Source organism: Epinephelus moara, chromosome 1 (genome assembly GCF_006386435.1).
Source record: "Epinephelus moara isolate mb chromosome 1, YSFRI_EMoa_1.0, whole genome shotgun sequence".
In the NCBI taxonomy this organism is placed as follows: domain Eukaryota; kingdom Metazoa; phylum Chordata; class Actinopteri; order Perciformes; family Serranidae; genus Epinephelus; species Epinephelus moara.
In genome coordinates this window covers 13,445,734-13,473,121 of record NC_065506.1, presented here as the reverse complement: position 1 = coordinate 13,473,121, position 27,388 = coordinate 13,445,734, and the positions used below count along the sequence as shown (strand labels likewise).

At 41.5% G+C, this 27,388-nt stretch overlaps 1 protein-coding gene across 3 annotated transcripts in view; it reads right to left on the bottom strand.

Annotated features, from left to right (window-relative positions):
• The window catches only part of LOC126395883 (thrombospondin type-1 domain-containing protein 4-like), a 50,284-nt gene extending 28,563 nt beyond the window's left edge, over positions 1-21,721 (bottom strand). For 2 of the 3 annotated variants that reach the window (XM_050053655.1, XM_050053663.1), the window contains exons 1-7: positions 21,389-21,721; positions 20,638-20,692; positions 20,326-20,395; positions 18,753-19,075; positions 17,112-17,544; positions 15,659-15,761; positions 14,308-14,444 (exon numbers count right to left, since the gene is read on the bottom strand). In XM_050053655.1, the coding sequence (XP_049909612.1) occupies positions 14,308-14,444; positions 15,659-15,761; positions 17,112-17,544; positions 18,753-19,075; positions 20,326-20,395; positions 20,638-20,666 (1,095 nt within the window). In that variant the 5' untranslated portion in view covers positions 20,667-20,692; positions 21,389-21,721. Of the gene's footprint in view, positions 1-14,307; positions 14,445-15,658; positions 15,762-17,111; positions 17,545-18,752; positions 19,076-19,370; positions 19,437-20,325; positions 20,396-20,637; positions 20,693-21,388 lie in introns of those variants that run through there. The other variant, XM_050053672.1, reaches the window with a different exon arrangement.
• Positions 21,722-27,388: the final 5,667 nt, after the last annotated feature.

The following is a 27,388-nucleotide window of genomic DNA, read 5'->3' as shown; positions in this document are numbered from 1 at the left end:
GACTCAAATGTAACCATGATAGTAAACAATGCTTCAAATATGGATGTTACTGCCAAGAAGCTATATTCTTAAATGTGGATGCTTCATGCACATCTTCAACACAGTAGCACAGAAGATCTATACAACACAGCTTCAAGGCAGGCACCCATGATTAGTGTCACCAATCAAGTATCTGACCAAATGTCTCCAGGGTTACGATGTTGAGCAATGGCCAGAGAAAATATTTGCAGAACATTATGATCTAACAGTGAAGTTGACTTTTGACCTTTTGGATATAAAAAGTCATCACTTCATCATTTTCTAATATTAGATATTTGTGTGAAACTTTGTCATAATCAGTATATTCCTGATTTATGGTGAAAAATATGTTTTGTGATGTCACAGTGACCTTGACCTTTGAACACCAAATTCCAAATAACTCATTCATTCATCCTTCATCCTTGAGTTCAAGTGGAGGTTGGTGCCAAATGTAAGGAAATACCCTAAAGGCTACCTTGAGATATTATGTGCACAATAATGAGACGGACGCAGCGTCATAGTGACCTTGACCTTTGTCCAACAAAACCTAATCAATTCATCCTTGAATCCGAGTGGACGTTTGTGCCAAATCCGGAGAAAAAGGTGTTCTTGAGATATCACGTTCACAAGAATGGGACGGACAAACAGAGGGACAATCTGAAAATATAAAGCTTTCCTGTGTCTTTTCATTGCAGCAATCAGGAGCAGTGCCTCTGCTGAATGCTGCACGATGACAATAAATTCTCTTCTAAAAGACTGTAATGATGTCACAGTTATTCCAGAGCAGCCCTCTAGGAAGATGCAAATGTGCAATGTTTTAAACACCAGCTCACAGTAATCTACCTCCATTAAAATGAACAGCTAGTGTGAAGCTTGGGACTGTAGATTTATGTGTGCACTGACATGTGTAACAAGTCAGCTGAACAGATTGCCAAATATTTGCTTGGTAATGATATTCATGTTGGCACTATGCTCAATAAATCATACCCTGCCACCTTTCCTAATATTCTGTAAAGCTGTTTCAAAGAGCAAGCAGAGGCACTGAGTGCAATGAAGTGTAGCGAGGAACAAAAATCTCCACACCTGCACACACACACACACCATGCAGCAGTATGGACAGTATGCAGTAAGCTGTCAAAACAGCACAGCTGCAGACAGGCAGAAGGGGAAAAGCTCTTTTCAGCAGCCCATCTGATGAACAAACATACATCGTCTTCTGCTCCCCTTAACTGCCTCTGATCTGGGCAGGTCTCATTATGAAGGCATAGCGCCCAGAGGTCGGGCGGGGCCAGACTGACTCTCCACTACACCCCAGGGTCTTTGTTTCCCCTCAACAAGTGGGTCAGTCCTGAAGCAACCTTGGCTCCAGGCGCCTGATTCCTCCAGTCTCCAACCCACACACATCAGAGTCATGCTCTACAGCAGGTGGGCTCAATATTACTGTACACTGTCAGACACACGCACATACAATAGCTGCACTCAGCTCCTGTTCTTATTGTCTGTCACATTTCCAGGTTTTCTTGCTGTTTGCTTTTTGGAGGATGTTTAAATCCAAAACTTATTAGAAGAACCATGACTGCAAACATTTTTGGCAGGTGTGGCCTCAGTGGGAAACCCTCTTCCTGGCAGCTGTAATGCCTCTGTCATGAATCTCGCTTACATCATTCTTCTTATGTGCTCACAATGGAGAATGACAAAGGAGAGGAAAGTTGTTCACAGCGACACAAACATACTTTCACATGTCAGCAGCCATATTCATCAACAAATGTCGCTTTTAAATTATGTTCCATCATCTCCAATCATTTCATCCACCTCTTCTAAACAGTTGACAGTGAAAGTTAGGCAAAGGCAGAAAGTATGAAGAGAAAACACATGATTTTTGTGCATCTGGGATACAAATTAGTCTGTAAAGCCAGGCATGTAGGTCCCATGATTGTTTCCTTTGAGCAATATTTGACTGAAGAAGGCAGGAGCACAGTGGAGGGAGGCGGGTTAATGAATAAAGCAGGTTGAGAGGGGATGTGGGCTGGGAGGGGCAAGGTGTGGCTGAGGGAAGCCGCTGTTACTTCTATCACAAAAAATAAAAGCTAGTAGATGACAGTCTGAAGAGGAGATATGAAATTTTTACTAGAACTTTAAAGCAGAAATATATGAATAGCTGAGATGAACCAACATCAATTTTAAAGTTGTTGTAATTTTATGAATTACAGAACAAAGCCACATAAGTGTGTTCAGTAAACTAATGAATCGCTCCTCATCTTGGACAAAGTCTCACTCTATAGCTTTATAGAAAGTGACTGGACTTTCAGTGACTTCTTGAACATGTGGCTTACAGTGTGAAGATGCAAGCAGGGCTTTTTCCAAACCACCCCGTACACCCTCTCCCTACACACTTGTACTCTGTTTCCGCATTCATGTCCCAAACCAACCAGTGAGGAGTGGGTATGGGTTATAAAACCCCCCAACAGTGAGCCTGCACCAATGCCAACTTACTAACCATGTGCAACTATTGTGTTCGTCATGGAAGACACACCATACAAATAAAGTTCCACACGACTACCCTGAGGAATGTAAACTGTTCAAACTACATTGTATTTAAGACCAAATACATACCTCTCTAGTCTCTATAAAACAGTAGTCGTGTTTATTTCATAGTAAAGTGTAACAGGAACTATTGCAAAAACTGAACACCTCGTAAACGTCAGAGCGAAAAACGAGAAGATGTTTACAAAGGTAAAAGACAAGAAATATCACCAGTGAATCTCAGGGATATATTTAATTCCCTTTTATGGTATTATTTATTTACATATTTATCTATTCATTTATTTATTTTAATGGCAAAAGGATACGCTACCAAAATTCCAGTAAACAGCAGCACGAATCAAATAAAAGTAATTCAAATACATATAAAGAACAGAGAGGGAAGTGTGTCCCAAAGCTTGCCGCTGTGTTTACACCCAGCACCTTGATGTAGGGTGCTTCATTCAGTTGTGAAGGTGACTACAAACAGAATGACAATTAGATAACTTTCTCTCTGAAATTTTAAAAACAAAATGGTCTTTTGGGGCATAAAGCATTCTTTTTAAGGTGGAATTCTGACAATCCAAGCACACACAATTTCAAAAATATGGTGTTGTCTTTGACATTGTCTTTCCTCTTTCTATGTTTTCAACATAATTGAATAAAGGCTTGAAAATTCTGTGACAACTTCCTTTTTTTCTCATTTTGTGAAAACTGATCAGACACAGATCAGACTTCAAGGCCCATTCCTGAATAATCGTGACCTCAATAAGAAACTTTTGTGAAGCACAAAAATGTGTCAGACTGACCAGATGATGAACAAATAGGCCAGACAAGTTCTACATTAACTCATTTGTCTCTGTGTTTAATGTCTTTACACACCTGCTGGAGGCCTCTTGTTAATAAAGCTGTTAGGTGCCATCAGATAAGAGTCTAATTTACGATGGGGTTTGACCCTGAGCAGCAGAGGACCAACAGCACAGACACACTTTCTTAGTAACAGGTTGACACATTCACTAGCACACACACAAACACATGCTGACATAGAAACACACATTTATAAATTGGAATTTATAATTAATTTAAGACTGTACACACAAACACAGATATTGTCTCACATAATATTCTCAAACACATCCACTGACACACCTACGTTTCTTATCTTATTCTCAAATGACCCTACGTCCCAGGCGCCCAGTGAGCACTGACCACACATTGAGCGCTCCAGATCTCTGACATTCCAAACAAACTGATGAGGCATACAATGTGCTAAACTGTCTCCCCAATTGACAGCCACCCAGATAGCAGCCAATCACTGTCAACAGCCGTCTGTCTGAGGAAGACCTGTGTGACCGCTGAACGCTAAAAATACAACCTTGTATCCGTAAAGTACACCCTCATAAATCTGTCTCCGAGAGCGGACACTGGGACTCGCTGCTCTGTGCCCTTGAACACGCTCTACTGCAGAGCTCGACCTGTTGAGTGTCAGCCATGTAACTCACTATACATCAGCCGTCCCTAAATCACCATCATCCATCCATCTTATCAGCTATCTGTACATCTATCTGTCCATCTGCTTTGTGTCCACACAGAACCACTCATACTGAACACATCAGCGTGACATCATGAATCATTGGAGGGGGAGAACACCAACGCATCACTGAACAACAATTTTGTGGATACAGCAGAACAAAATACCAAAAATAACAAATGTTGAGTAGATTAAAAACAGTCTTTCACACCACAGCCGCTTTGTAATCTTCACATTTTTTTTGCTCCATTTCAGCAGTTAATTTCATCTGCAAATAATCTAGTGAAGGTATTTTTATTGGTCATCTAGACAAAGAACGTTAGGAAAAGTGTATGGATCTGATTGTGCAAATACTTTCTTTCTTTCTGCTGACGCTAATATTTGAAGGCGCTGGCCCAGCTGTTGTTGTGCTGAGCTGCCAGAATACAACCAGGAAATGGAAGTTCAGCACACAGCTAAACACTGGCTGTTCTTTACTCTTCCTGCAGTTCCTTACAGTCCCATGTGGTACCATGAAAATATAACCCAGAAAATGTACCAAAACAACCTGAAAGTTATGGCTGTCCCTGATACAAATTCTTATATAAACTATTCCAATTTTCGTATATTAGCCAACAGGACTAAAAGTGAATAAAGGCAGGACTGAGGAGAAAATGGCTTGGAGGAAATGATCAGACCAAATGAAGACGACAGGTTATAAACAGAGGAACCACCAGTGTGTTGGAAACACATCAAATGGAGATCCCATCATTTGCAGACACTTTGCTTTTTTTACAGCTTAAAGGAGGCCCCACTCACAAGGTTAAATACTCCACTGTCTCCTGAGGAAAGACTTTATGAGCTGTAGCAGAGTCCAGCAGAGGTGTGGCGGTGCAGAACAAGTGTCTGACCCCTGAACCCAGGGCGCTCGAGCCTAGTGAAGCTGCACAGGTCACATAGAACCAGTGGGCTAGTGAGAGTCAGTCGCGGGGCAGCAGGTTCCATCAAGATCCAGGAAGTTTAGGCCAAACTAAGACATCAATGTGTCAGCTCTGTAAAATCCTAAACTCTCAAACACTATTTGTCTTAACTGTCCTCCAACTGGAACTCTCATATCCCAGCCCTCTTGTCAGCGACAAGTGCTCTAACAAGTGTCATTAAGCAGGATACTGTGTCTCTACTACTGGCTCCAGGGCTGCTGCTCTAAAGCTGAGCCTGACCTGTGACTCCCTGTGGAGAGGGACCTAGCAGAAACAGTATCTCCACTCAAGGGATTAATTAAGCACCTTGAATTCATATTTTTGTTAATTTATGTTTTGTTTTTTCAACATCCATCATTAAACGTCACTTTAAAATGCACCATGCTGAACTTTTACACTTGTACTCCAAGTTTACAGCTTGCAATTGTAAGAGTTTCATAGAGTTCTGTTGCGTACTATTTATGGACAAACTGTTGAAGTTTAATTGAAATCGTCTAAGATTCTAAAGCCATGCTAGCAGGTCAGTGAGGTTGTACTTAGGCACAGCAGTGCTTTAAGTTAAATGTTAGCGCTAGCATGCTAACATGCTCAGTGACAATTAGGGCTGACCAGAATGCATCAAAGTTTAATCGTCGCCATGGTTATCAACATCCAAATCAGCCTGATCCCCAGCGCTCTGAGTTATCTGTGAGTTACAGAAACATTGTGTGCATCCTCAGACTTTTCTTTCCTCTCTCTGTTACTCTCTTTCTCACACACAGTCTGCCTAAAGCAGGGTCAGGCTCTGGTGGTCATCTTGCATACTATAGAAGCTTTGAATATTTGCTGGTCATTATCACTAACGCTTCAGGTTCCAAAAACATTTTTTGGACAGCCCTTGCAACAATGCTCGCAGACTATTTTTTCGCAGGTATAGCGCCTACCGTGTTCACCACCTTAGTGAGCATGTTAGCAAGCTAATATTTACGACACAAAGTACAGCTGAGGCTGATGTAAATGTCATTAGTTTTGCAGGTACATGTTCATGAACCAATTGTAAGTTTGACCTGATGATGTTGCTTGATGAAAAGTCAATAAATCACCAACATAAATTCAATTCATCCTGAGGGAAACATGAATGTTTGTACCCAATTTTATGGCAATTCAGTAGCTGTCCAGACATTTCACTCAAAGCTGCAAATGTCATGAGGAGCCTCATGAGGAACTATAAAGTTAGGAGATCGCCCACATCATTAGGCTACATCGACTGGGAACCATGAATGTCTGTGCAGAACATTGAGACATTTCATTCTCAAAGTTGCTGGCTGACTGAATTACCTACACTGCCAGACACACTACTAGCATGGCTAAAACAAGTTATATATTTAGAAATTAATACATTATGAGTTATAATCCCTAGACTAATATAACAAGTACTAATTGTAAAGACAGCATCTTTCCTCAGCGAATAACTGCACATGTCCAATAACTGACGACAGGCTCTGCTGACATGAATCCATTACCATCTGCAGTGGGTAATGGTGGGGAACGCCCTGTGAGCGAGCAGCTGGGGCTTGTCGTGACAGAGATGGGATTGAGGTATCTCCACCAGTCTTCACCAGCCAGGCTGTATATCAGAGCACTCATCTCCCTTTTAACAAGTCTGTCCGTCCACCACAGCGGGGAATGCATAAAACAGATGCAGCTGTCATAGGAGAGATGTGAGGAGTGGCCTAGGATGTTGTTTGATGAGTTTGGCCTGGGCCACGCTCTGGGTGCTGGGAAACATGCCAGTCAGAGAAAAAGACCGTGGCTGAGACCTCGACACTGCACTGGGCTGAACGTGGCTTCGTTCTATCTGTCATCTTTATTAAGAACAATATGTCAGAATCCATCCTGAAACCTGTCAGTTCAATGTTGCACTGCTTATCAGTTATACTAATAAAACCTGGATTAAAACATTTGAGCGCATGCTATATTTGGCACATTTATCATCCACGTGTATCAACCAGATTTAAACTCAAGCTTTCATAACTGCTTTTTCCATTCTTTTACCATCACCTGACTGTGAAGAGCAGCAGGAAGTAGCGTAAAACCCACTGCTGGGTCTAGAATAATGCAAGCTGCATAGATTTTTACCCTCAGCTGGGCCCACCACTGCCAGCGAGAAGTGTGTGGTCAGTAATCGGCCTTTAAAAATACACACGCCCATCTCAAATTCTGGTATAAGGAGGGAGAAGTTGCAGCTTAATGGAATTCCCACCATAAAGGGATCTTTCTTTCACTGTTCATCTGAAATGAGTAACCATTTTTGGGAAGGGGCGGGGGGGTAAATCAGCACCTCAAAGCTGGCTGTTTCAGCATTTGTGGATACACATTAGAAGGTGACCCAAAAAGAAATGAGCAAAGGATATCCATATATCAATGTAATATACTCAACATACTCTCTATAATCATGGTTTCTCTCAAATGATTTCGTGCTTTCCTTCTTCATATTTAACACGATATAATCCAGTAAAAAAAAATTCTTTATTGTAAATCACATAACATTTACAGTTTAGGGGAATTCATATTGTATTATATGTAGGTGTTGGCATAACATAATATTTATGTCTTTGTCAGGAGGAGTTGTAATCACTTTGCTTTATTTTGGTTTAGGGGATTGACATAGGCCTATTACTTTAAGTCGATGAATTTTGTGTTTAATTTGAATACTTTTTGGATGGCCGGCGTGCAAAGTTACCAATATTATTCTGGACGCTGCTGCCACTGTTGTGTATCTTCCAGTTTATTTGAGAAAACAGTCATTAATATGCACGTCACAAATGCAGGCTTCACATGCTGTTATTTGTGCGTGTATATGATGTGTAGGACAGGCAAAGGCAATGACCTGTCCATCCAAACCTATTCATTCCATCAGTTGTGTGCTGAGCCAGCCAATCAAGAGTGCAGTGCTACTCAGCAGTTTTGAGGCAGCTTCTTGGAGCTGGAGCCATCTGAGGCAGGACAAATCATGAAGGAAAGCAAAGTCCCAGCAGCACACACAAAGAGAGCTGATTGTCCTCAACAGTGAGCAACTGTTTGGCTTGCCTTCATTCAGGATGTAGATTGTCTGTGGGTAATCACAGACACTAAAATGGATGAAAAACATTGGAAGGTCATTGAAATCTGTGTGGGCATTCTGTGTACTGACATGGGAAAAACCTTGAATCAACCTTTTACTAAACTTTCCAGAATATTTCATGGACAAGAGCACTGAAACCTGTGTTATAGGTTGGTCAAATGTCACTGGGGTGCCAATACAGCGGACAATTTGGGCTGGGTGACAGTCCAGGCAGTGAGATGAAGATGAAATCACATCAGTCTATCAGACACAAGCTGCAGCAGTGCTACAGTATAAAACTATAGGGTTCAAACCTTAAAAGTCCTTGTTTTGCCTCATTAGTTAAACAGACATTAGTGTCTCTAACAGGCCAAATTGAGTCTGTCACTGTGTCAGATTCAGAAATCTGAGATGGACACCTGCAGCAGCACCAGGAGCCAAAGGTCAAATGGACGGAGCTGGGCTGTTATTCATGCAGCATGAAAGGTGTCAGGGAGAAGTATTAGGGACCACACAAACTGTGGGCTGTGTGGTAGGAGAGTGTTTTCTCTGTAATCAGCAGCAGTGCGTCACCACAACAAGCACAAAACCTCTGTGGTTTGGCTTGAATGGAAAGTTAAAATAACTAAATAATTGAGCCACAGTTCCCTCTAAAACAAGAGCGCAGTCCAAATGTTTTGAATTAATTTTTCATTGTCATGATTAAGTATCTAAAAATCGGTTCATTGCCACAGTCTGCAGCAGAGAACCGCAATGGGACTGATATGAAAGCCAAAACTAAAATTACCTCCAGACACTCCTGCAAAGTAAAATAACTCACAAACGAAACAGTGAGCTGCTATACTGTGAGTATAACATAACTTCAACCTCAGCTCATGGCATTGTTTGACATCTTTTTCACTAATTCATTCATCTCTGTCATTTTCCAAGTCAAAACACTCACACAAGTGATGTGTCTACGTGCGAATCTGTGTATTTGTAGTGCAGCTCTTCAGCTTCACAGGTCTACCCTCTGACTGAGTCTACATGACAGAAAATAGGCTATAGGCCTGATTAAATACAAACTGCAGGCAAAGGCAATCATCTTTACTTGTGCACTGTAACAGTCCACTAACTTTCACTGTGTCAAAAACACACACAGGCCCATTGGACATGCATCAAATGTGGAGAGATGTCAGAATGATGGGGCTGCCACATCGCACAGCACTCCGATGAGTTTGTTGCCTTGCTCAGCAGTGCAAAGGGGGTGAACCGGTACCTCTCCAGCTATCAGTCCAGAATTTCATAGTAATTTTTTGTGAATAAATTTTGTCCAACCATGTGCATATTTATCAACCACCAACTGGGAAGTGCAATAATATGTTTTATATGTGTGCTTTTAATCAGTATGAAACAGTAGGTGTCTAAATAATGAGCGCTTTGAATGTTTGATATGAATAAAAGATATGCAAGTAGTTTAACTGTTTGTACAGATACCAAAATTCCAACATAATGATTTTTTTCTTCCAGGAAAATGCTTACAGTTGGATAGCTGTTACTTAACAGTGTCATTAATGTGATTTGAGCTTCCAGAAATATGTAATTCAGTATCACTGTGCTATGCAAGGACAGGCTTCGACCTGCTGGTTCCCCTCCGTTTGAATAATTAGAAAGAAATGATTATATGGTTTGGCTCTGATCTGAATCAGAGGCACTTTTCAGAGCCTTGGGGACAGTGCACCAGCATGTACAGTTGCTGTGTGTCAGATATCTACTGATCTATATCGTGTAGGAGTGTTTTAGTTTGGTTAGCTAGGACTTACATTGACGAGTGTTTATTTAGTTTATTGTACTTCGATTTAAAATCAAGTTTTAACCCTGTCGCTGGAAGACAGCCAACAAAACTGGTTCAAGGCAAAAGAACAGATACAGTTTTCATATAGAGAGACTGGACTTTTAGAAACCAGATCTGCACAAGGGGGGGTATCGCTATAACAACCACATAAACAGAATCAAACTTCATGATATTTCCATGACAGCCTTCCCATGGGAACCAAAATACAATATCCATCTTGGTTTGTCGTTGTTGGTCGTCAGGTCAGAAAAGCATTAAACAGTCTGGTTTCCACTACAACTCGGCTTACCACAGAGAAACAACTGCAAACCACGGACTTATGTAATGAATGTGGGGAACATATTGGTAAATATAATCATGCAGCTCGACATTGCCAAATAATTCAGTAAATGTGCCGCATTAAACACACCTTTCAAAATACTGATGATATGACATTCCTGCAATTCCAACTCCACAGACTATTTAACAGTTAACTCATATACCAGACTGCAGTCCTCCATCCTGACCCACTGAACAAAGCCGCTGGTTGGCTCCTTGGCAGAGCTGGAAGCCACCAGGGCCACATCAAATCGAAGCACTTATTCTACATGGACCCTGTCTGCTGCAGCAGCCACATAAACTACAGCCAGGTTAGCCACTCACAGCTAACTGCAGCTAACAGCTGTCAGAGTGTGATACAATATCTCTTAAAATGGATCTAAAATTTGGTCAGAACTGTTAATAGAAAATAGTCCGACAATTTACATCTGCCATGTCATCATTTAACAAACCTGTAGCATAATCTATGCAATGCTAGCAGCTCTGTGACATTTGTACTTAGGTACAGCAGTTCTTTGACCAGAATGCTAACATCAAAATGCTAACATGCTGATAATTAGCAAGTATAATGTTCACCATGTTTACCAACTCAGTTTTATGTGTTAGCACGCTAACATTTGCTTATCGACACAAGCTATTACAAAGTACAGCTGAGGCTGATGGGAATTTCATTAGCATCTCAGATAGGCCTATTTGGCCATAAACCAAAGAATACGACATCTTGGTATTTTGATCTGTTGGTGATGCAAGAGAAAAAGCTAAGGGATTTTTCAAAGTTTTAGAATTTATCCTCTGGGGACCTTGAATGTATCTAGTACATTTTACAGCATTCAATCCAGTAGGTGGCCAGACATTTGCCTCTTAAACACAAAGATCAACCTCAAGGTGGCGCTACAGGAAACCTCAGGGGATAACCAAAGTTGGTAGGATTCATCCTCTGAGGATCAAGAATGTCTGCATGGCAATACATTACAGTGTTTTAATTCAGCTGGAGCCAAAGTGGTGGACTGACAGACAGTGCCACCAAATGAGAAAAATCTGATGTTACTGATATTTATTTGGAGTCTATTTAGAATTAATGACATTTAAATGGTTAGTTAAATGTTGTTCAGTTATTACAGTATTTTGACAAGTTATGGAGTATCATGTTAGGTCAAGCAGAGTGCACCAAACCAGCTGACCGTCAGCTGATCCAAACAGGCACCAATGATGACTGACACTTCAAACAATCTGCTCCAGCGGGCAACTCCTCTTTCTTCCCTGTGGTTCTGTCCTGCTTCATGTTGCTGCTGCTGATGAATAGCTGTGTAGGTTAATGTCTTTTTCTTTATCAATATAGATTGCAATGAAATCTCTTACTTTGAGCATTACAGTGTATTCCATATGTCATGATATGTATCTGTTGGGTGGTCTTAGCCTGGAGGGAAGAGCAGAATTTGTAGCGCCGACAACAAAAGTTTATCAATTCCCACATTAATGTTTAATTTCAATGATGAGAGTGGTTCTGATTTAAATTAAATCATCCAGATGTTTTTACATTATCCCTTGGCTTGAGGCTGAGGGGAATCTCCTGTTCAAATGGCTGCAACAGCTGAGAAATCCCAGTGGGGAGATTGATGAGAAAAAATCACCCCGAAAAACTGCTGATGAGTTTGAATCCTCAAATAATCAGCCAGCAGTCTGAGGCAGGCAGATAAATGATTTACACTTGCAGATCAATACCTTTTGTGTATTTGCTTGATTTAGACTTATAAATCACAATTTCGTTTCTGTTAATAATAACGCAGCCACATGAGGATCACCATGTCGTGTGTGTTGACAGTGGAAATGTGATCAAGGCCAAAAAGAAAGATCAGAGGGCTTTCTATCCTGATTAAATCTTAATGTTGCAAAGATTGTTGCTGGATTACAGCGCATGGGAAATACACGGGGTTAACAGAGCGAGGTCAGCAGAACCAAGTGGAAATGAGCTCCTTCTCCAACATATTTCTTCTAGTTAAACCCTGATCAAAAGAACATTAAAGTAAATCCAGCACATTGAATACACAGCCAGCTATAAGCAGGCCCACACAGCGACTTATGTCTCTCCAACTCTGTGCTCACAGGTATGTTTTCATGGTGTGTATTAAGTACGAGGTCAGAAGTACAAATATGTCCTACAGTGAGATCCCAGGTCTCCTGCTTTTGCCCAAGGGGGTAGAAAACTCCTGCTGACCTCCACTTCACTCCTCCATAGCCCATGTGAAGACCTCTCACTATGATGCCATGCTGCCCTCTGCTGGTCACAGCGATTACTACATCAGAACAACTGCCTGCAGTCTACTAAATGCTGGTCATACTATAGATTAGCTGTCCAGTTCTTATAGAGCTTTTATAATCAAGCGATATGTCACCTAAATGTGTGTTGAGTTTACTCACAATGTCTGAGTTTGGATAAAGCCTTCAGATTGGGTTATTGTTAGGGTACAGTCATTGTTTCAGTTGGTCATCAGTTGATAGAGATACAACCGATCAGGCAAAACATTAAAACCACTGACAGGTGAAGTGATTAACTTTGATTATTTTGTTCCAATGCATTGTTCTGCTGGGAAAGCTTTGGTTCTTGCATTCATGTGGATACCACCTGACATGTTCCACCCACTCCAACACCGTTGCAGACCAAGTACTCCAAATCCCAATCTGAATGAGCATCTATGGCACGTGCCAATAACCCACCTCACAACCCACTGGACTAAATGGATCTGCCGCCAAAGTACTGGTGCCAGACACCGCAAGACAATCCCAGAGATCCTGTGTCTATACCTCGACAGGTCATAGCCAAGTCCGATCCAAGGAGGCTAATGTTGGATTAGGGGTACATCATTCAAACATGAACCATATTACAAGATTGAAGCATGGACTATCCAAATTAAGTGTTGTTAAGTGTATCAAAGTGCAAATTTGGGTGAAATAAATGATCCATTAGTGATTTTGACATTCAAGTTAAAGGAATACCTCACCCTGTGTCACATTCAACTGGTGAAGAACACTTTGTTTTTATCACATGCCTCCAGTGAATGAAGATAATAAATCTATCTATAAACGGAGGAAATTCTTGATGAATTTAACAACAGCAAAACTATATCAAAACATCTGTTTACAAAGTCTCACACAATTCATGTAGAATAATCCAAGTCTTATTTATTGAGTCGTGTGCTCAGTGCTTTCCAAATAGACAACCTTTTCCAACATGGAACTAAATGGGAGGTGAAATGTATCAACGCTCTCTTCAAAGCCAGTCTTTTGACAACAATAGTAATTTTACGCTGGTCTACCACTGCCTCCATCAGTGAGTCAGTTTTTTGTTATTGTGTTACATTGGTGTTTTAATGGGATAATCCGGATTCACCAAAGTCGCACAATAACACCAAAAAAAAACCATCAATTGAGGCAGCGGTAGACCAGCAGCTCCGATGTTCAGCAAGGTAAAATTACTGTTTTGATCAATGGACTCTGGGTTTGAAGAGAGCTTGGATAAGTTTCACTTTGAGTTTAGTTCAACGTCGCAAAGGGCTGTTTGTTTGGGAAATACTGAGCATATGAGTGGATAAATGAGACTTGGATTATACTGCACGAGTTATGTAAGTTTGTAAATGGATATTTTGTGATAGTTAAGCTGTTTTAAACGCGGTTCCCTACTAGTTTCTTCACAAATTCAGCGCAACACAAGGTGAGTAATTGATACACAAATGGTCATTTGGAGGAGGAAGTATTCCTTTAGGTCAATCCAATGTAACAGTGCAGTAAACTTCCAGTATCTTAATACAACCTTTATGTTATCTTATTAATTGTACGTTTGCTGGAAGACATTAAAACTTGAAGCATGTCGGGATCAACCAAGCTTGAGAAAGCTCATGTTAGTATTTTCTACAAAACACCTGACTGTGTTATTTTTCAGCATGCATCTTCACAAACACAGAGAATCTGGTAAATGAAAGGTTACTGGTTGCTCTGTAGAACAATTGCCTTTCTGAAATTAAAACAAAGGGTTTATAAAGTGGCCTACCGAACACTTTCCCACCACGCAGAGAAAAGTATCATTCTGTCCACATGGCGTCCCATCAATCACCCGCTCTGACAGTCTCACGTAGAACCTGAACCCTTTGGCCCGGCAGTTGAGTTCACAATGCTGATCCCCAGTAACTGAAAGGAGATTTAAGAGTCTTGACCAATCCAGACATTTTGATAACATTATTTGAATCAGAATCAGGATTATTTGGTATAAAAGACAATTAAAGACATATGATGAATGGCACATATACAAATCAATCTACATCTCTACATCTGATGTGTAAACAGAATACTTTTATCATGTGTCTCAATAAATACAAATTCACATTTTATCATTAAATTCAATACTTAGTAAAGTTATAGAAAGGTGGTGTTCAAAAAGTCAGAATGACTCAGAAAGTGTCTGTTAACCTATCAATTACTTTAAAGTACAAATCCATGATATCCCAGTGGATTAGGCATCCAATGCTAGCACGGAAGTTTTTCTAGATTGCTCTAATGTGTTTGAAACCAGCTCTTTGATTTCAAGATTCCCTGTTTCATCTGATGACACAAAGGCAGCGGTGAGCGACCACAGAGGATCCCTGTTCTTTACATTTCGTTCAGGTGCTTTGTCAATCAGATATTCTATAAGCCCAACAGCAAGGGATTTCTTAAACAGATGGATACGAGTATGTTTAAGCACTGTTCAAGATGGGTGTCAAATAATCCAGACTCAACCTCATACATTTACCTGAGGTTATTTAATCTTTACATCTGCACTGCCCGTCAGTCAAGGCTGCAGCACAAAGACATGATCTCAAAATACACATGTGTTTGACAGGATATTAATCTGGAGCATGTTATTTCCATTAGTGTTCTCAGAGAAATTACATTTCAGGAGGTGTTTTGACTGTTGCTTGGATACGTCAGGTGACTAAGGTTAGAGAGTTTGTATGGGTGAGCATTTGTCAGTGAGCCTACAGACAGGTGACATACTGCAGTGCTTATATCACAACACACCTTCGTTCATATAGGTCATAGGTCAGGCAGCTGAGGATGTAAGTGACAGTGGAAATGTGATTAATTGTGAAATGTGTGTCACCTTAAGAATGTGTAGCCTTTTAGGCTCAGGCTGGATTATCTCAGACATCTAAGCAGGACCAATCCTCAACTAAATCCCCCCTATATCTTACACACTGGACCTTTACGTTTTTGAGTCTCATTAGTTGTGACCGGCAGGGTCCATAGAAGAAAAAATACTACAGCAATTTCATGTAATTATGCACCTTTGTCTACACAATGGTCAAAATAATATTACATGCATACATATGTGCACATCCTGTACATACATGGACACAACCTACCTTCATTGAAAGGTTCCCACTCATATAATCTGCCCATGAAAGGTTGGTTGTTGTACGAAGAGCACTGAACAGCCCTGATGTGTCTGCTGGATGGAGGGCAGGCCTGAGGATGGACCAGACACACACATTACATAAACATACACATACATACACACACACATAGATTTATTTTCCACAAAGACTCCAAGAGTCCAACAGGTAAATCTTTTTGTTACTGCAGCAAGCTCACATTCTCATTGTCACGCTCCGTATCCGCTGATTGACTGCTGCAGATGACCTTCTCTGTTTTAACAGTTTTACCCCTGTGCTTGTCTTTCTTGCCAAAAGTAGGCTAGTTCAATTCCAGTATTTATGAAGGCCCGCCGCTGTAACTCAACCTCACTGACATCCCTCCGTATCTCCTTTGTCTAAACAAGCCCCTGGTCTGCTTTACTTTGCTTGAATATCTGTGTCATCGCACACCAGAGACAATATACAGAACCTGACACTGTTTGAATTTATTTTAATGCACAGGATGGATTCCCTGCCCTCGGATCAGATAGGCAAAGCCCATCCACACACTTTACAGCTGGGGTTTAACTGATAAGGTATGTGAAGCCAATGAATTTACCAGTGTTTGTAGACCAGTGAAAAATATTTAGTGTAAGTATTAAACAGATTTAAATTATAACAAATGCTTTGAGTGGTATTGTTTGGGGACAAAAGTGGAGTTCTATGCAAAACAGGAATAACAGTGAAAATCCGCTGGAAGGTAACAAATCACCTCTGTTACCTCCCTGCTTGTCGCAGTGGGCGTGTGAACGCTGGCAAGTGACTTGCTCATTAGCAAATGTGTAAATAAGCACCCTGTGTATTCTCCCACAATATACATGATGTTGTGCCATGCAGCCCTTGATTTTTGTTTTGTTCTTGGGAAGAAGAGGGATCCCAGAAAGTACAATAGTGATCTTCTTCTCCAATGTCCTGACTCGCCACTACTATTTTATTTTCATTTTCTTGACAAAATATTGCACAACCGAAAGGTGAATTTCGCAACAATTAACATAAAGTTGAAAAATTTTAACTTTCATCCCACCCGTTTCCTGCATCGCTGGTTAGCTCCGCATCACCTGGAACCCCCAAGTATTGCAGAGCTGCATCACGGCACCTGCAGTGGGTCTTTCCTGTAAACTTTATCTGGCCACTTCACTGTTGCACTAGAAATGTGGTCTGTCTGTACAAGTCTTGCAGTTCTGTCTTCTCTCTGACAATTTTTTTTAAATTTTGTGGAATTTTCTTCATCAAAAATTAAGGGAAAAAACTAAATAAATACAAAAGCAATCTGTATTCTTTTTTTCCACCTACTGATATACCAACAAAAAATGCAAAGGTATCAATAAGCTATTTATCTATGAAATGCCCATGCTGAGGCAACATGCTGAGAACAGGAAGAAGAAGGAGCAAATTTGCATACATTACTGCCGCAGATCCTGTAACGAGCATGCTCCCCTGTGCAGAAGGAACTAGGCAGGGGGTTGTAGGGTCTTTCCTGTTGGTGCTGGGGTCCAGACGTCTGGCTGCTTGATTGTGGCTCCTGCTGAACCTGAGGGTGGTTAGCTGAACCAGGCTGGTAGAGGGGGGCCCAGACTTGGTTATTTTTGGGCTGCTGTGCCCTGGGCTGCATGTAGGGTCTGCTGTAGCGATGAAGGTTGTTAGAGGGGTCCGCGTTGTTTGACCTGTGGCCGCCGTGGCCTCTGGTGGTGGGGTAGTGGGCATCAGCTGCAGGAGAGCGTCTCTGTCTGTGTGGGCGAGCCGTCCCAGAGCCCTGGCCTGTGTCTGTTTGCAATGGAGCAACATAAGGAGCCCTCCCGTAGCCATACCTCCCTGGGATGATGTTAGTGACCCTCCTGAAGACACAAACATGAAGAGATTAACAACTAAACCAATGACTGTGTACATACATCACTGCTTACTAGCCCAGAATTAAATCCAGTAACCTACCATCTGTGACAGTATAGAAAATATTATCTACTCACCCATCTAAAACCAATCAGATATCTGGATCCACACCTTCATTTATCTAATCTTTTAGCTACATTTTTTTCCTTTGCTGAGGAAACTGTCATAGGTCTTCACCCCAACCATAACCTTTGAGAAGTGCCCAGATCCCAGTAGCAGAATTCTGGGATCTTTTGTTGTTATTTGGCTTCTTAGATTCCAACTCAAACAACCCCCCATTACTCAGCTGTCAGTGCTATTTGTTTAAAGGCAAGCACAACAGGAAGGAGGTCACAAAGCTGCCAAGCACAAGCCGAGTCTTTGACTACATCCATAAAAGACTAGCTTTCCACTGAAGGGCAGTCAGATGGCCCACAGTGATGGCTCCAAAGAGTCACTTTTAGACCAGGCTGCTCAGCATGCAGCACAGCCGTATGGGCTCTCTAAGGACTTGCTGATCTTGACGAAGACAAGAAAAAAAGTTCTACATTGACCATCGTGATAGTTCCAATCGACCTAGACAGTTTTTTCTACAGTACTTCTTTAGCACTTAAAATGTAACACTTAGGTTGAATAAATTATTATGAATTACAATAAAATATATATAGCAATAGATAATAATGATCCTTGCATCTATTTGCAGAGCACCTTGTGTCAGAGGGGGACAAGTTAAGTGTCTTGGAGGATTGAGCCACCATCTTTGTCATATATATTGTTATATGTCTCGTCAGCATTGCTGTGAGGATGACCAGTCTTCCTAAAGATTTCCCCTCATTTATTGTTGATAATGTTGGAGAGGGCTGCCTAAAACACAGCTTCAAAATCTGCTATTGGTGTTAAACTAATTTGGGATCTGCATTAACATAATTTTCATGCTCATCAAACCACGTATTGACCCCTCGTGCCCTGTAGGGAAGCATCTGCATTTGTTTCATTTCTTCATTCATTTTATCAGGTGTTTCCTTGTGTCATCCATTTGTATCTGAGCACTTTGTCAAAATAAATTTTAAAAATCACAGCATTGAAAAATTCCAGTTGTACGCACAGTGATTTCAACACCTCAATTTGTTTTGTAGCTCAAAATCAGTCTCAACCCCTGTGCATGATGATACGGTACCTCCGTCCACCAGGCCGCGTCTCCTTCTCCTCCCTCAGATCTCCACGTCTGCTGTTGTTGGAGGACCTGCCTGCGTTGTGGTGCAGAGGAACTGTTGGCCGCAGGGCTGAAATGACATGGCCTGGTTGCTGGGGCTGAACACCACCTCTTCTGGAAGGATACTGGGATGGAGTGTAAACAGGCAGGCAAGGCCTGCTTTGCTCTTCTACCCCTTTTCCACAGGTCTGGGAGCAAGTTGACCAGGCCCCCCATGCGCCCCAGGAGCCATGAATTTCTCCATGCTCTGCCCTGAACTCCTGTTGGGGCTCTGCCCTCTCAGTAACCTGTATAGAGATGAAACAACTCAGATTAGCAACACCAGAGAGTGCAAAAAACTGGATAGTGCCACAAAAAGTGAATGCCAAAGATTGATGGAAAGCCTCCATCAACGAGACTTTAATCTCCCCAGATCATGGCCTTGTATAAAGGCTCAAGCTGGTGACCTCATCTCATCAACATGACTATCCTGCCCCTCCGCCTCCCACCACTGTCCATGAAACAGACCTCTGTTCACGCTTATAAAGCCCTGATTTGGCTGATTAGTGGGTGTCTGTTAGTGGCCTATCCCCTATTGGCTACCTGCATTTCTCACTGTTGACTCTGTCCCTCTGTGCGACTTTGCCAGGGACGTATTAGCAGTGATCACTGCACTCTCTGTTTGGGTAGCCTGCCAGGAGAAGCCCTGTGCCAAGTCGGCTTTATCCGTGGACCCGCGTGGAAATCCTGCTCTTTAAGGAGCACTTTGTCTCCATTCACAGCAACCTCTCTGGGCAAACACATGGCTGTAGTAAAAGCTCAGCTGCCTTTGACTTTTGGCAAATGGAAAGAAAATACAGGAGCACTAGGGAGAGTTGGCAGGAAGTTCCTCTCCTGTCAATCAGCCTGTGCAGCTATTCAGAGAGACCTCACACCCCCCCCACCTCCTTTACCCTGCTCTAGCCTTTGTAACTCAACGCCACTGTCATCTCCCAGGTCAGTCATAGGTCACACAGCTGGACTCCCGGTGGAAACACATGGAGCCGACTTGCACTGACCCCCTCTAATCTGAACGGATAGTTGATCTGTCAATCAGCACCGTCCACAAGGTGCACACACCACTTTCTTGCTTGCGGCGGTTCCTGTGGCTCCAGAGTTCAAGAGGTGGTGTGCTGACAGCTGACATAAGCCCTCTCTGTTTCACTGCAATCAACAGAACTTTTCACTCATGCTCTCATTACAAGTTAACAGATTAGCACCCTGGTCAGGTTCCTCCTGGGAATACTCTCACTGTTTACATATACTGGGACAGAAGAAGCAGGAATGAAAGTCTATAACTAAGGGTGGCATTTGGCATGGCAGCAAGACACGATCATGCATGCCATCTCACACTAGAAGAGTGATCGGACTGATAGATAAAACAACAGAAAGGCAAATTCCTGGAAATATTTGAGGGAGGTCTGCCATCGTGTGCATGAGCGTGTCACAGATCACACATGCTGGATTTACAGATTTATTTTTTTCCAGTAGCAACACTTGCCACGCAACTGCTGCTCACCTTCCTGTGGTCTGTTGTGTGTTGGCAGTCCAGGAGGTCTGACCAAAGCAACAGCTGAAGGACAGAAGCTCTACAGAAAACAGATAGAATCGATTACTGGGGATAACTGGTAGTTTCACCTACGTGACATAATTGGTTTGGAATCAAGAACATACATAATTTTGTGATGCTAATAAAACAACAGTGAATTAAGAGATCTATGGATAAAGAATGAGATCTAAAAATAGAAACACAGACACTCATCTGCATTTAAATACAAATGAATATAAAGAAATAAGTAATCCATGATTGAAACAATCACTCTGACATTACCTGGCAACCCAGACGCAGGCTGTCTGCATAGCTCCTGGACTCTTAAAGTTGGACACTTAAGTGAAAATAGAGAAGTTTACATTAGTATACACCAGAGTGGAACTGACATTTACAACACAAATGCTGCCTGTGTGGCCGCAGCGCAGAGGCACCACAGGGTCAAAACCAAAAGAAACTCTGTCTAATCACTATCCATCTACTGAATATCATCTTCTTAGCCTGACTTTAATTCCCAGAATTCAATGTGATAGTATCAAAATGTAAATGATATGACTGCACTGTGCCTGTGTGTCATTAATATCCAACGAATGTTAACTAGGGCCACTTTTTCCATCTGCCACTACATCACTGTGCCTGACAGTCCCCTCAAGACACTGACTCAGGGAAAAAATAAACGACTTGTACCCACTTGACCATGTGAGTTGACCTCTCTGACCCCTTACTCCTAATGAGGGAGCCCCCCTGCTGAAAAACTGCCACCCCATTAGACAGCAGGTCTGAGGTCCGGTTAGGGAAGGACTTTCACCCCTCACCCCAGACCATATAACTCAGCCCTGCTTTACACCTTGTCTAAATTAAGTGCACTGAACTGGACAGAAGTTATAAGCGTCCAAACCAGAAGAAAAACATGCAGAATACACAATATGCAATAACTGTAGGAAATGAAAAAAAACTTCCCATGAGGTTCAAATACTTTATCAATGAATTAATAATCAATATTAACAGCCCACGTATGACCATGTTGACGTACCTGTCGGTTACTGATGGTGAAGTATTTACTACTTCACTGTACTTTCTGACCCTACACTGTAGCGCTTAAAGATTCATTTCCAAGCGCAGGTAATCCTCATGGTCGAGACATTAATCCAGGTGGAAATTCAGGGTTTCCCTCCAGAGACTTTGTGCTAAGCCATTTAAGTCAGTAAATCCATATCCAGAGTTGTGAGTCAAATCCAGGCGCAGCAGAAACTCCGGACCTCGGTCATCATGGTGATTCCGGCGGTTCTGTTTTTACGCACAAAGACGCAGAATGACAGAAAGCTGGACACGGACGCGGCAGACAGAAAACAACCTCTGCTGCGCCCTCTGCCGCAACAACCACTCTGTCTTTGTGTGTGTGTGAGTGTGTCATGTAAGTATGTAGGTGTGTGTCTCCTCCTTTCCCCACTCCGTGAGTGGCGCGCTCGGCTGTTGGTGTGTGGCAGTCAGACAGAGCGTTATTTTTCCAGTCTGTCTGACAGTCACCTCTCACACTGAAATGTCCATAGGCTATTGGAGCCACACGCAGGTAAATTATCTCATTAATCAACTGAAGTGAAGCCAAAGCTTAAAACTAAACCTGGTGACTCTCTGTTGGTGCCTCTGTTTTCCAAATCACACAAGTGTATTCAGTGTGACCATGTTTACCAGTGTAGCTGCCCTGTAGCTCTTTAACACAAGACAGGCCAGAAATCTTCTTTCTCTTATGTGTAGCATTGACTTTAACATTTGCATGGTGTTACTTTTGATTTACAAAGCTCTACAACATTGCTAACAAGAAGCAGAATAAGAGCAGTCACACACATAAACTCTACAAAATTGTGATACAGTAGGATTAATGTATCCAAATCACAAAAATAAATATATTCCCATTTTATACAGAAGTAGGGTAATTTGTATAATAAATGACAGGCTGGCTGCAATCCTCACACTTTTCACTTGATTGCTCACATGGCTGATGGGGTAGGTTATTGATCACTTAAGTCAATGGTCCAAAACAGGACCCTGAGGGCACTGAAGGAAACAATACCTCGAAGCATTCTAGTGGAGTGATCTAACTTTTAGTTTGCATTCAGCTCAGAAGAGCTGTATTGTTTTCGCAGAGGTAGCAATAAGATATATAGCGGTCTGTACAGTGGCACATTATCCACTGCCAGACACCATGAAAAGCACTAATTCATTAAGAGGAAGCATGTCAGCTGGACTCAGCCATGACTTAGTGTCCAACTCAAATAGACTAAATTGGATAAACTGAAAGACATTAAAGCCATTAAAGAGTTTTGCACATGAATGCATCCACAGCCTACAGAAGACAAGTGTGGTGAAATTTTCTCCAGGGCAAAATCACTGACATTCACTTCCTGATTTTCATAAACCAAAAATGCCTGGTATACTGCTTTTAGGTTGTGTCATTTGACAGAACAAAACAGTTAGGCATGGTTCAGTGGTTTATACCAAACAGTATGCATCTTATTACAGCCATCATCTGAGAACATGCTCGTGACAATGACTTCATCATGTGGTCAAACATAATCTGTGAGATCTATCAGTGATTTAATATGTCTCACAGTGTAAGTCCATCCGCTCATTCATGTTCCACTGCACCATAAGTACTGTATATACAGTATGTTTCTCTGTAGGTATCTGCAGGGGAGCTGTTCCTGTTGATGCCCCCACTTACCATCCTCACTGGTGCATAGAGGTTGATGCTGCTCAGGAATTTTGCCCTTAACCCCAGTGTTTCCAAACTCTTCAAAGAAAAACAAGCCTCCAATTAAGGCATCGTTAATGAACTACTGTTCCGGATGACCCATTGAAGGCCTCTCCAGACGAGATTTTGAGAAGGGGGTCACTGTTGTCTGACACTGGACAAAATATGCATTGACTTGCCGTGCTACACTGAAAAATAAAATCCATTTAAAACTGGTGACAGCAAAATATGTTGCTCATTAACATTATCAGATTTTTATATAGCTTTAAGTAAATATGTGATTTAAAACCTCCAAACAAATTAAAATTACAGTTTCAGATGGTTCTTTTTTGCAGTGCATGGCTAACAATAAACAATGCACTTGGTTCATTCCAGGAGAAACTAATAGTTGGTCCTGTGAGGTGGAACGAATTGGCAGACATGTCTCCAGACTAGACAAAAGTCTATCAGAGGGTTGAGCACGTCAACACTGCAGCCTCCAAGCCAGCGCTTAGGTTTATTGCTCCTCATTCACCCGGACACAAATTGTGAAGATAATATTGCATGGCCCTCCTCTTTTAAATCCATATTAGTGCAACAATGCTGCTGTCACTCCACTCACTCTTTTTGCTTTCACTCTAACGTCCTCAGTGGGTACAAAATGATTACAACATTACTGTGATTAACAGGTACAACTATAAAACTTACAGCTGAGTGAAACATGTTCAGGCATATTCTCTGGGGGTTATCAAAAGGTATTCTGGGAAATGTAGGTACTAACTGAAACTGAGGTATGCAAAGCAGGCTGGGAGATGGTGGGTCCAAGAAACGTGGAATTACTCACACAGTATATTACTTTTCAATTCCTGAGCCCGTCTTGGCTGATCTCCTCTGTGCATTGGCAGAGCCGAGGCAGACAATGATCCTGTTGTGACAGAACTTTGATTTATCACAGCACTTTCATCTGCAGGCCAAGGAGTTTAGTTAGCAATTTAGATAATAGCCATTTTAATGAACATGATAACTCAGATTAACTGAGAACCTGCCTTGAAAGAAAAGACATAGTCAGCACTTAAGCTTCTGTAGAAATGTGTACTGATGTAATTGCCTTTTAAAACTGATATATTGAAATACTGATGAACCAACTGAGTAAGATATCTTTCCCCCAAACTACATAAGGAATTGTAGATTTAAACAGATCAGTTTGATGTTTAAATTACTGCATTTCAAAGCATGTGGTGAGTGGAGGCTTATAACCAGAGGTTGCCAGTTCAGCTGTGCAACAGCCAAAAGACATTAATCCCTGCCTCCTGACTGTCAGTTACTATAAATGGTTAATATTATGTGACAAGATGCTTCCTGTGTCCCAGTTGTGTAGAATATATAAATATGTAAATATTAACAGCCCTTCCATTTTTGTTATGTCTTCAATTAAGTCGCAGTCTACACTGCTTTCTAAAATAAAGCCATTTTAGTATGAAAGCTTGTATATAAATACTGTATATGCCAGCATTTATAATAAAATGGCTTGATTTTAGAGAGTAGTGGGTAGTGAGACTTAAAGTATTAGATGACAAAAATGGAAGAGTAAATTATAGCTGGTTATGTCTAAGAAAACCTGTAGTTATAACTAGTAAAAAAACAGGAAGCCAAAAGGAAAGTTAGCATCCATTGGTGCACACCTTAGTACATTACCCTTAATAAAGTATCATATCACTGTATATCTGCCACTAGATGCTGAACTTCTATATTACAACCCACAAACCAAGTGAGACCATGGATTTATTTCAATCAGAACCATTTTTCCCAAAGCATGAGCATCAAATTATCATCAATGGATGGAGACAACCTGACATCACCATCATAATCCCTAAGTCTCACCTCTACCAGCACTAAATTTGTTAAATATATAGTGGTTCTTTATGCACTGACGGTCATCAAGACTTGGGTCTCATTTATAAACATTGTGTACGCACAAAACGAGGCATGAAAAAGGTGTATGCCACGTCCCGTGCAAAAAAGCAACTTTGACCCATGCTTACAAACTTTTGGGGGACCAGAGATTGGCAACGCAGATGTTGAAGTGGAAGCCTGATTGTAGAAATTTTCAATGTTCTTGGTGCACGCAATTTTTGGCTTTTGTCTGTATGTACATTTTTAGTATGGATCCTATGCACTGTTTTATAAATGAGACCCCTGGAGCACTGCCCTTGCTCACAAAAATATATATAAAAAATTGTATAGAACAAATACTACTTTTAATGTGAGCAACAGATTGTGGGTTATTACTCACCAAGACATATGGACTACATGTTCATGTGTTGAGTCTTCTTAACTGTGTGGGTCTCAGGAATCAGTGCACTGTCTGGATTTCTTCACTGCTTTCCAGTGATGAGACACTGTTCTTGCTCTCTGTCTGCATGCTGTCACTAGTCATGGAGTTCTGCCAGTCCTTTGGGACTACACTTCTCGCACAGCGCTGACAGCCATGGTCCCGTAAGATGACACAATGTGTCAGCACAAAACAGTGTTGTTTATCATAGTTGCTCAAAATAAACTCGCTGTAGCTTTTTGATAGCAAACATTTGCACCGAATATTTTCTTCATCTTCATCTGTATTTCATGCTCGTATAAGATCTCTACGGGATAGGTGCATCAGAAACACCTTTAGATATGTGTTTTTGTCTTCTGTTGGAAGATTTACTGTATCATGCTATTTAGCTTAAGAAAAAAATGAGACTTGTAAAAGTCTGAAAGTACTGGACTAAAGAAGCCTTTCACATGATCGTCTGACAGTCAGGTTTGGATTGAAATTTCTCAAGACAGTGTAACACCTGGATGATTCAAAAGAACGTTCACAGGAAGACAGACAAAGAACAATTCTTTAGGAGCCATTGAAAACCAGAAAACAACAAAGCAGCACTGAGAAGAGACAAACTCATGTAACACACAAACTGATGTTCTTGTCTTCTTCAAGTCTAATACCTTTGAGCAAAGCACTGATGTCCAGTAGAGTGGATGACATTGGACAGCAGTGCCAGTCAGCTCCTTGGTGTGTGTGATGTTGATTGACACTCCATCCCCCTGCAGTTGGTCCCCCAGGTTGGTGCTGTGTTCTCCACTGACATACCTGATTAAATAAGGGTTAAAAAATTCTTTGTGGGATGGTTTGAGTGAGGGGAGCAGGGACAGGTGGTGAGAAACTGGTGAAGCCTCTCGCCTTCAGGGACATTCCAGTCTGAGTTCACACTACCCAGAGGACCTTTTATGGTTTCTGGACTTGCTGGCGAGCACGCAACACACACACACAAACACACACACACACAGGGTCTGCCTCATTGGAGACCAACTGTCTATTAGGCACTGATAATGCAGTCCTCCAAAGTGACTGATAAGTTTAAGACCACATCCACACTAATATGTTTTCATTTTGACACAGCGTTTCAAAACAATAACGATCTCAGTACACACAAGCATCTTAACACAGTTTCAGAATTAATATTTATCCATATTAACACTCCTGAAAAAAGGATATCACATGATGATTCACAAGAAGTAGATTGTCAACTCTGCCACTGGTTGCTTAAAATGTAAGTATTAAAAATACTGCAGAGATGGCGAAAAGTAAGACCAGAGATTCCTTTACTTACAATGACACTGAGGTGGAACTGTTTATATACGAGTAACATGAGTATGGCGGTCAAGGCAGCGGAAACCCGACTGGGAGTTGTTAGAACATGTTGCCAATATGTTGCTAACCGGCCGGTACCTCTGTAATACGTCCCCATATTTGCTTTGCACATCGGCACATTTGCAAAGCAAATATGGGAACATATTACAGAGGTACCGGCCAGGAGCATTATCCATCATTTGAGGAAGCCATGGCAATGGGAGAGGAGTCCCCACACAAGAAGGATGAGATCACGTAAGGTATGTAGCTTAACTTTTTTGACTGGAGAAGCTGTGACTGATAAGACCAAATCAGACTGAAACAGGGCAAGCAGTGTTTTCAGATGTCTCCATTTTAGGGGTTCCAAAACGCTAGAGCAGTGTAGATGCTATTTGTAAATGGAGGAATAGTTATGCAGTTTAAACAAAAACGTATTAGGGCGGATGTAGCCTAAGAGATGAACCTGAGTATTAGCATATTTTAGAGATTGACTCATGAAGAAAAGGGGAAACTTGCAACTTACAAAACAACTGATCTGAACTGATGCGGTGCCTGATTAAAGACAGACATGGTTTCTTCACTCCTGCAGACACATTTCCAGGGAAACCACCATGTAAACCATGTACACAAAC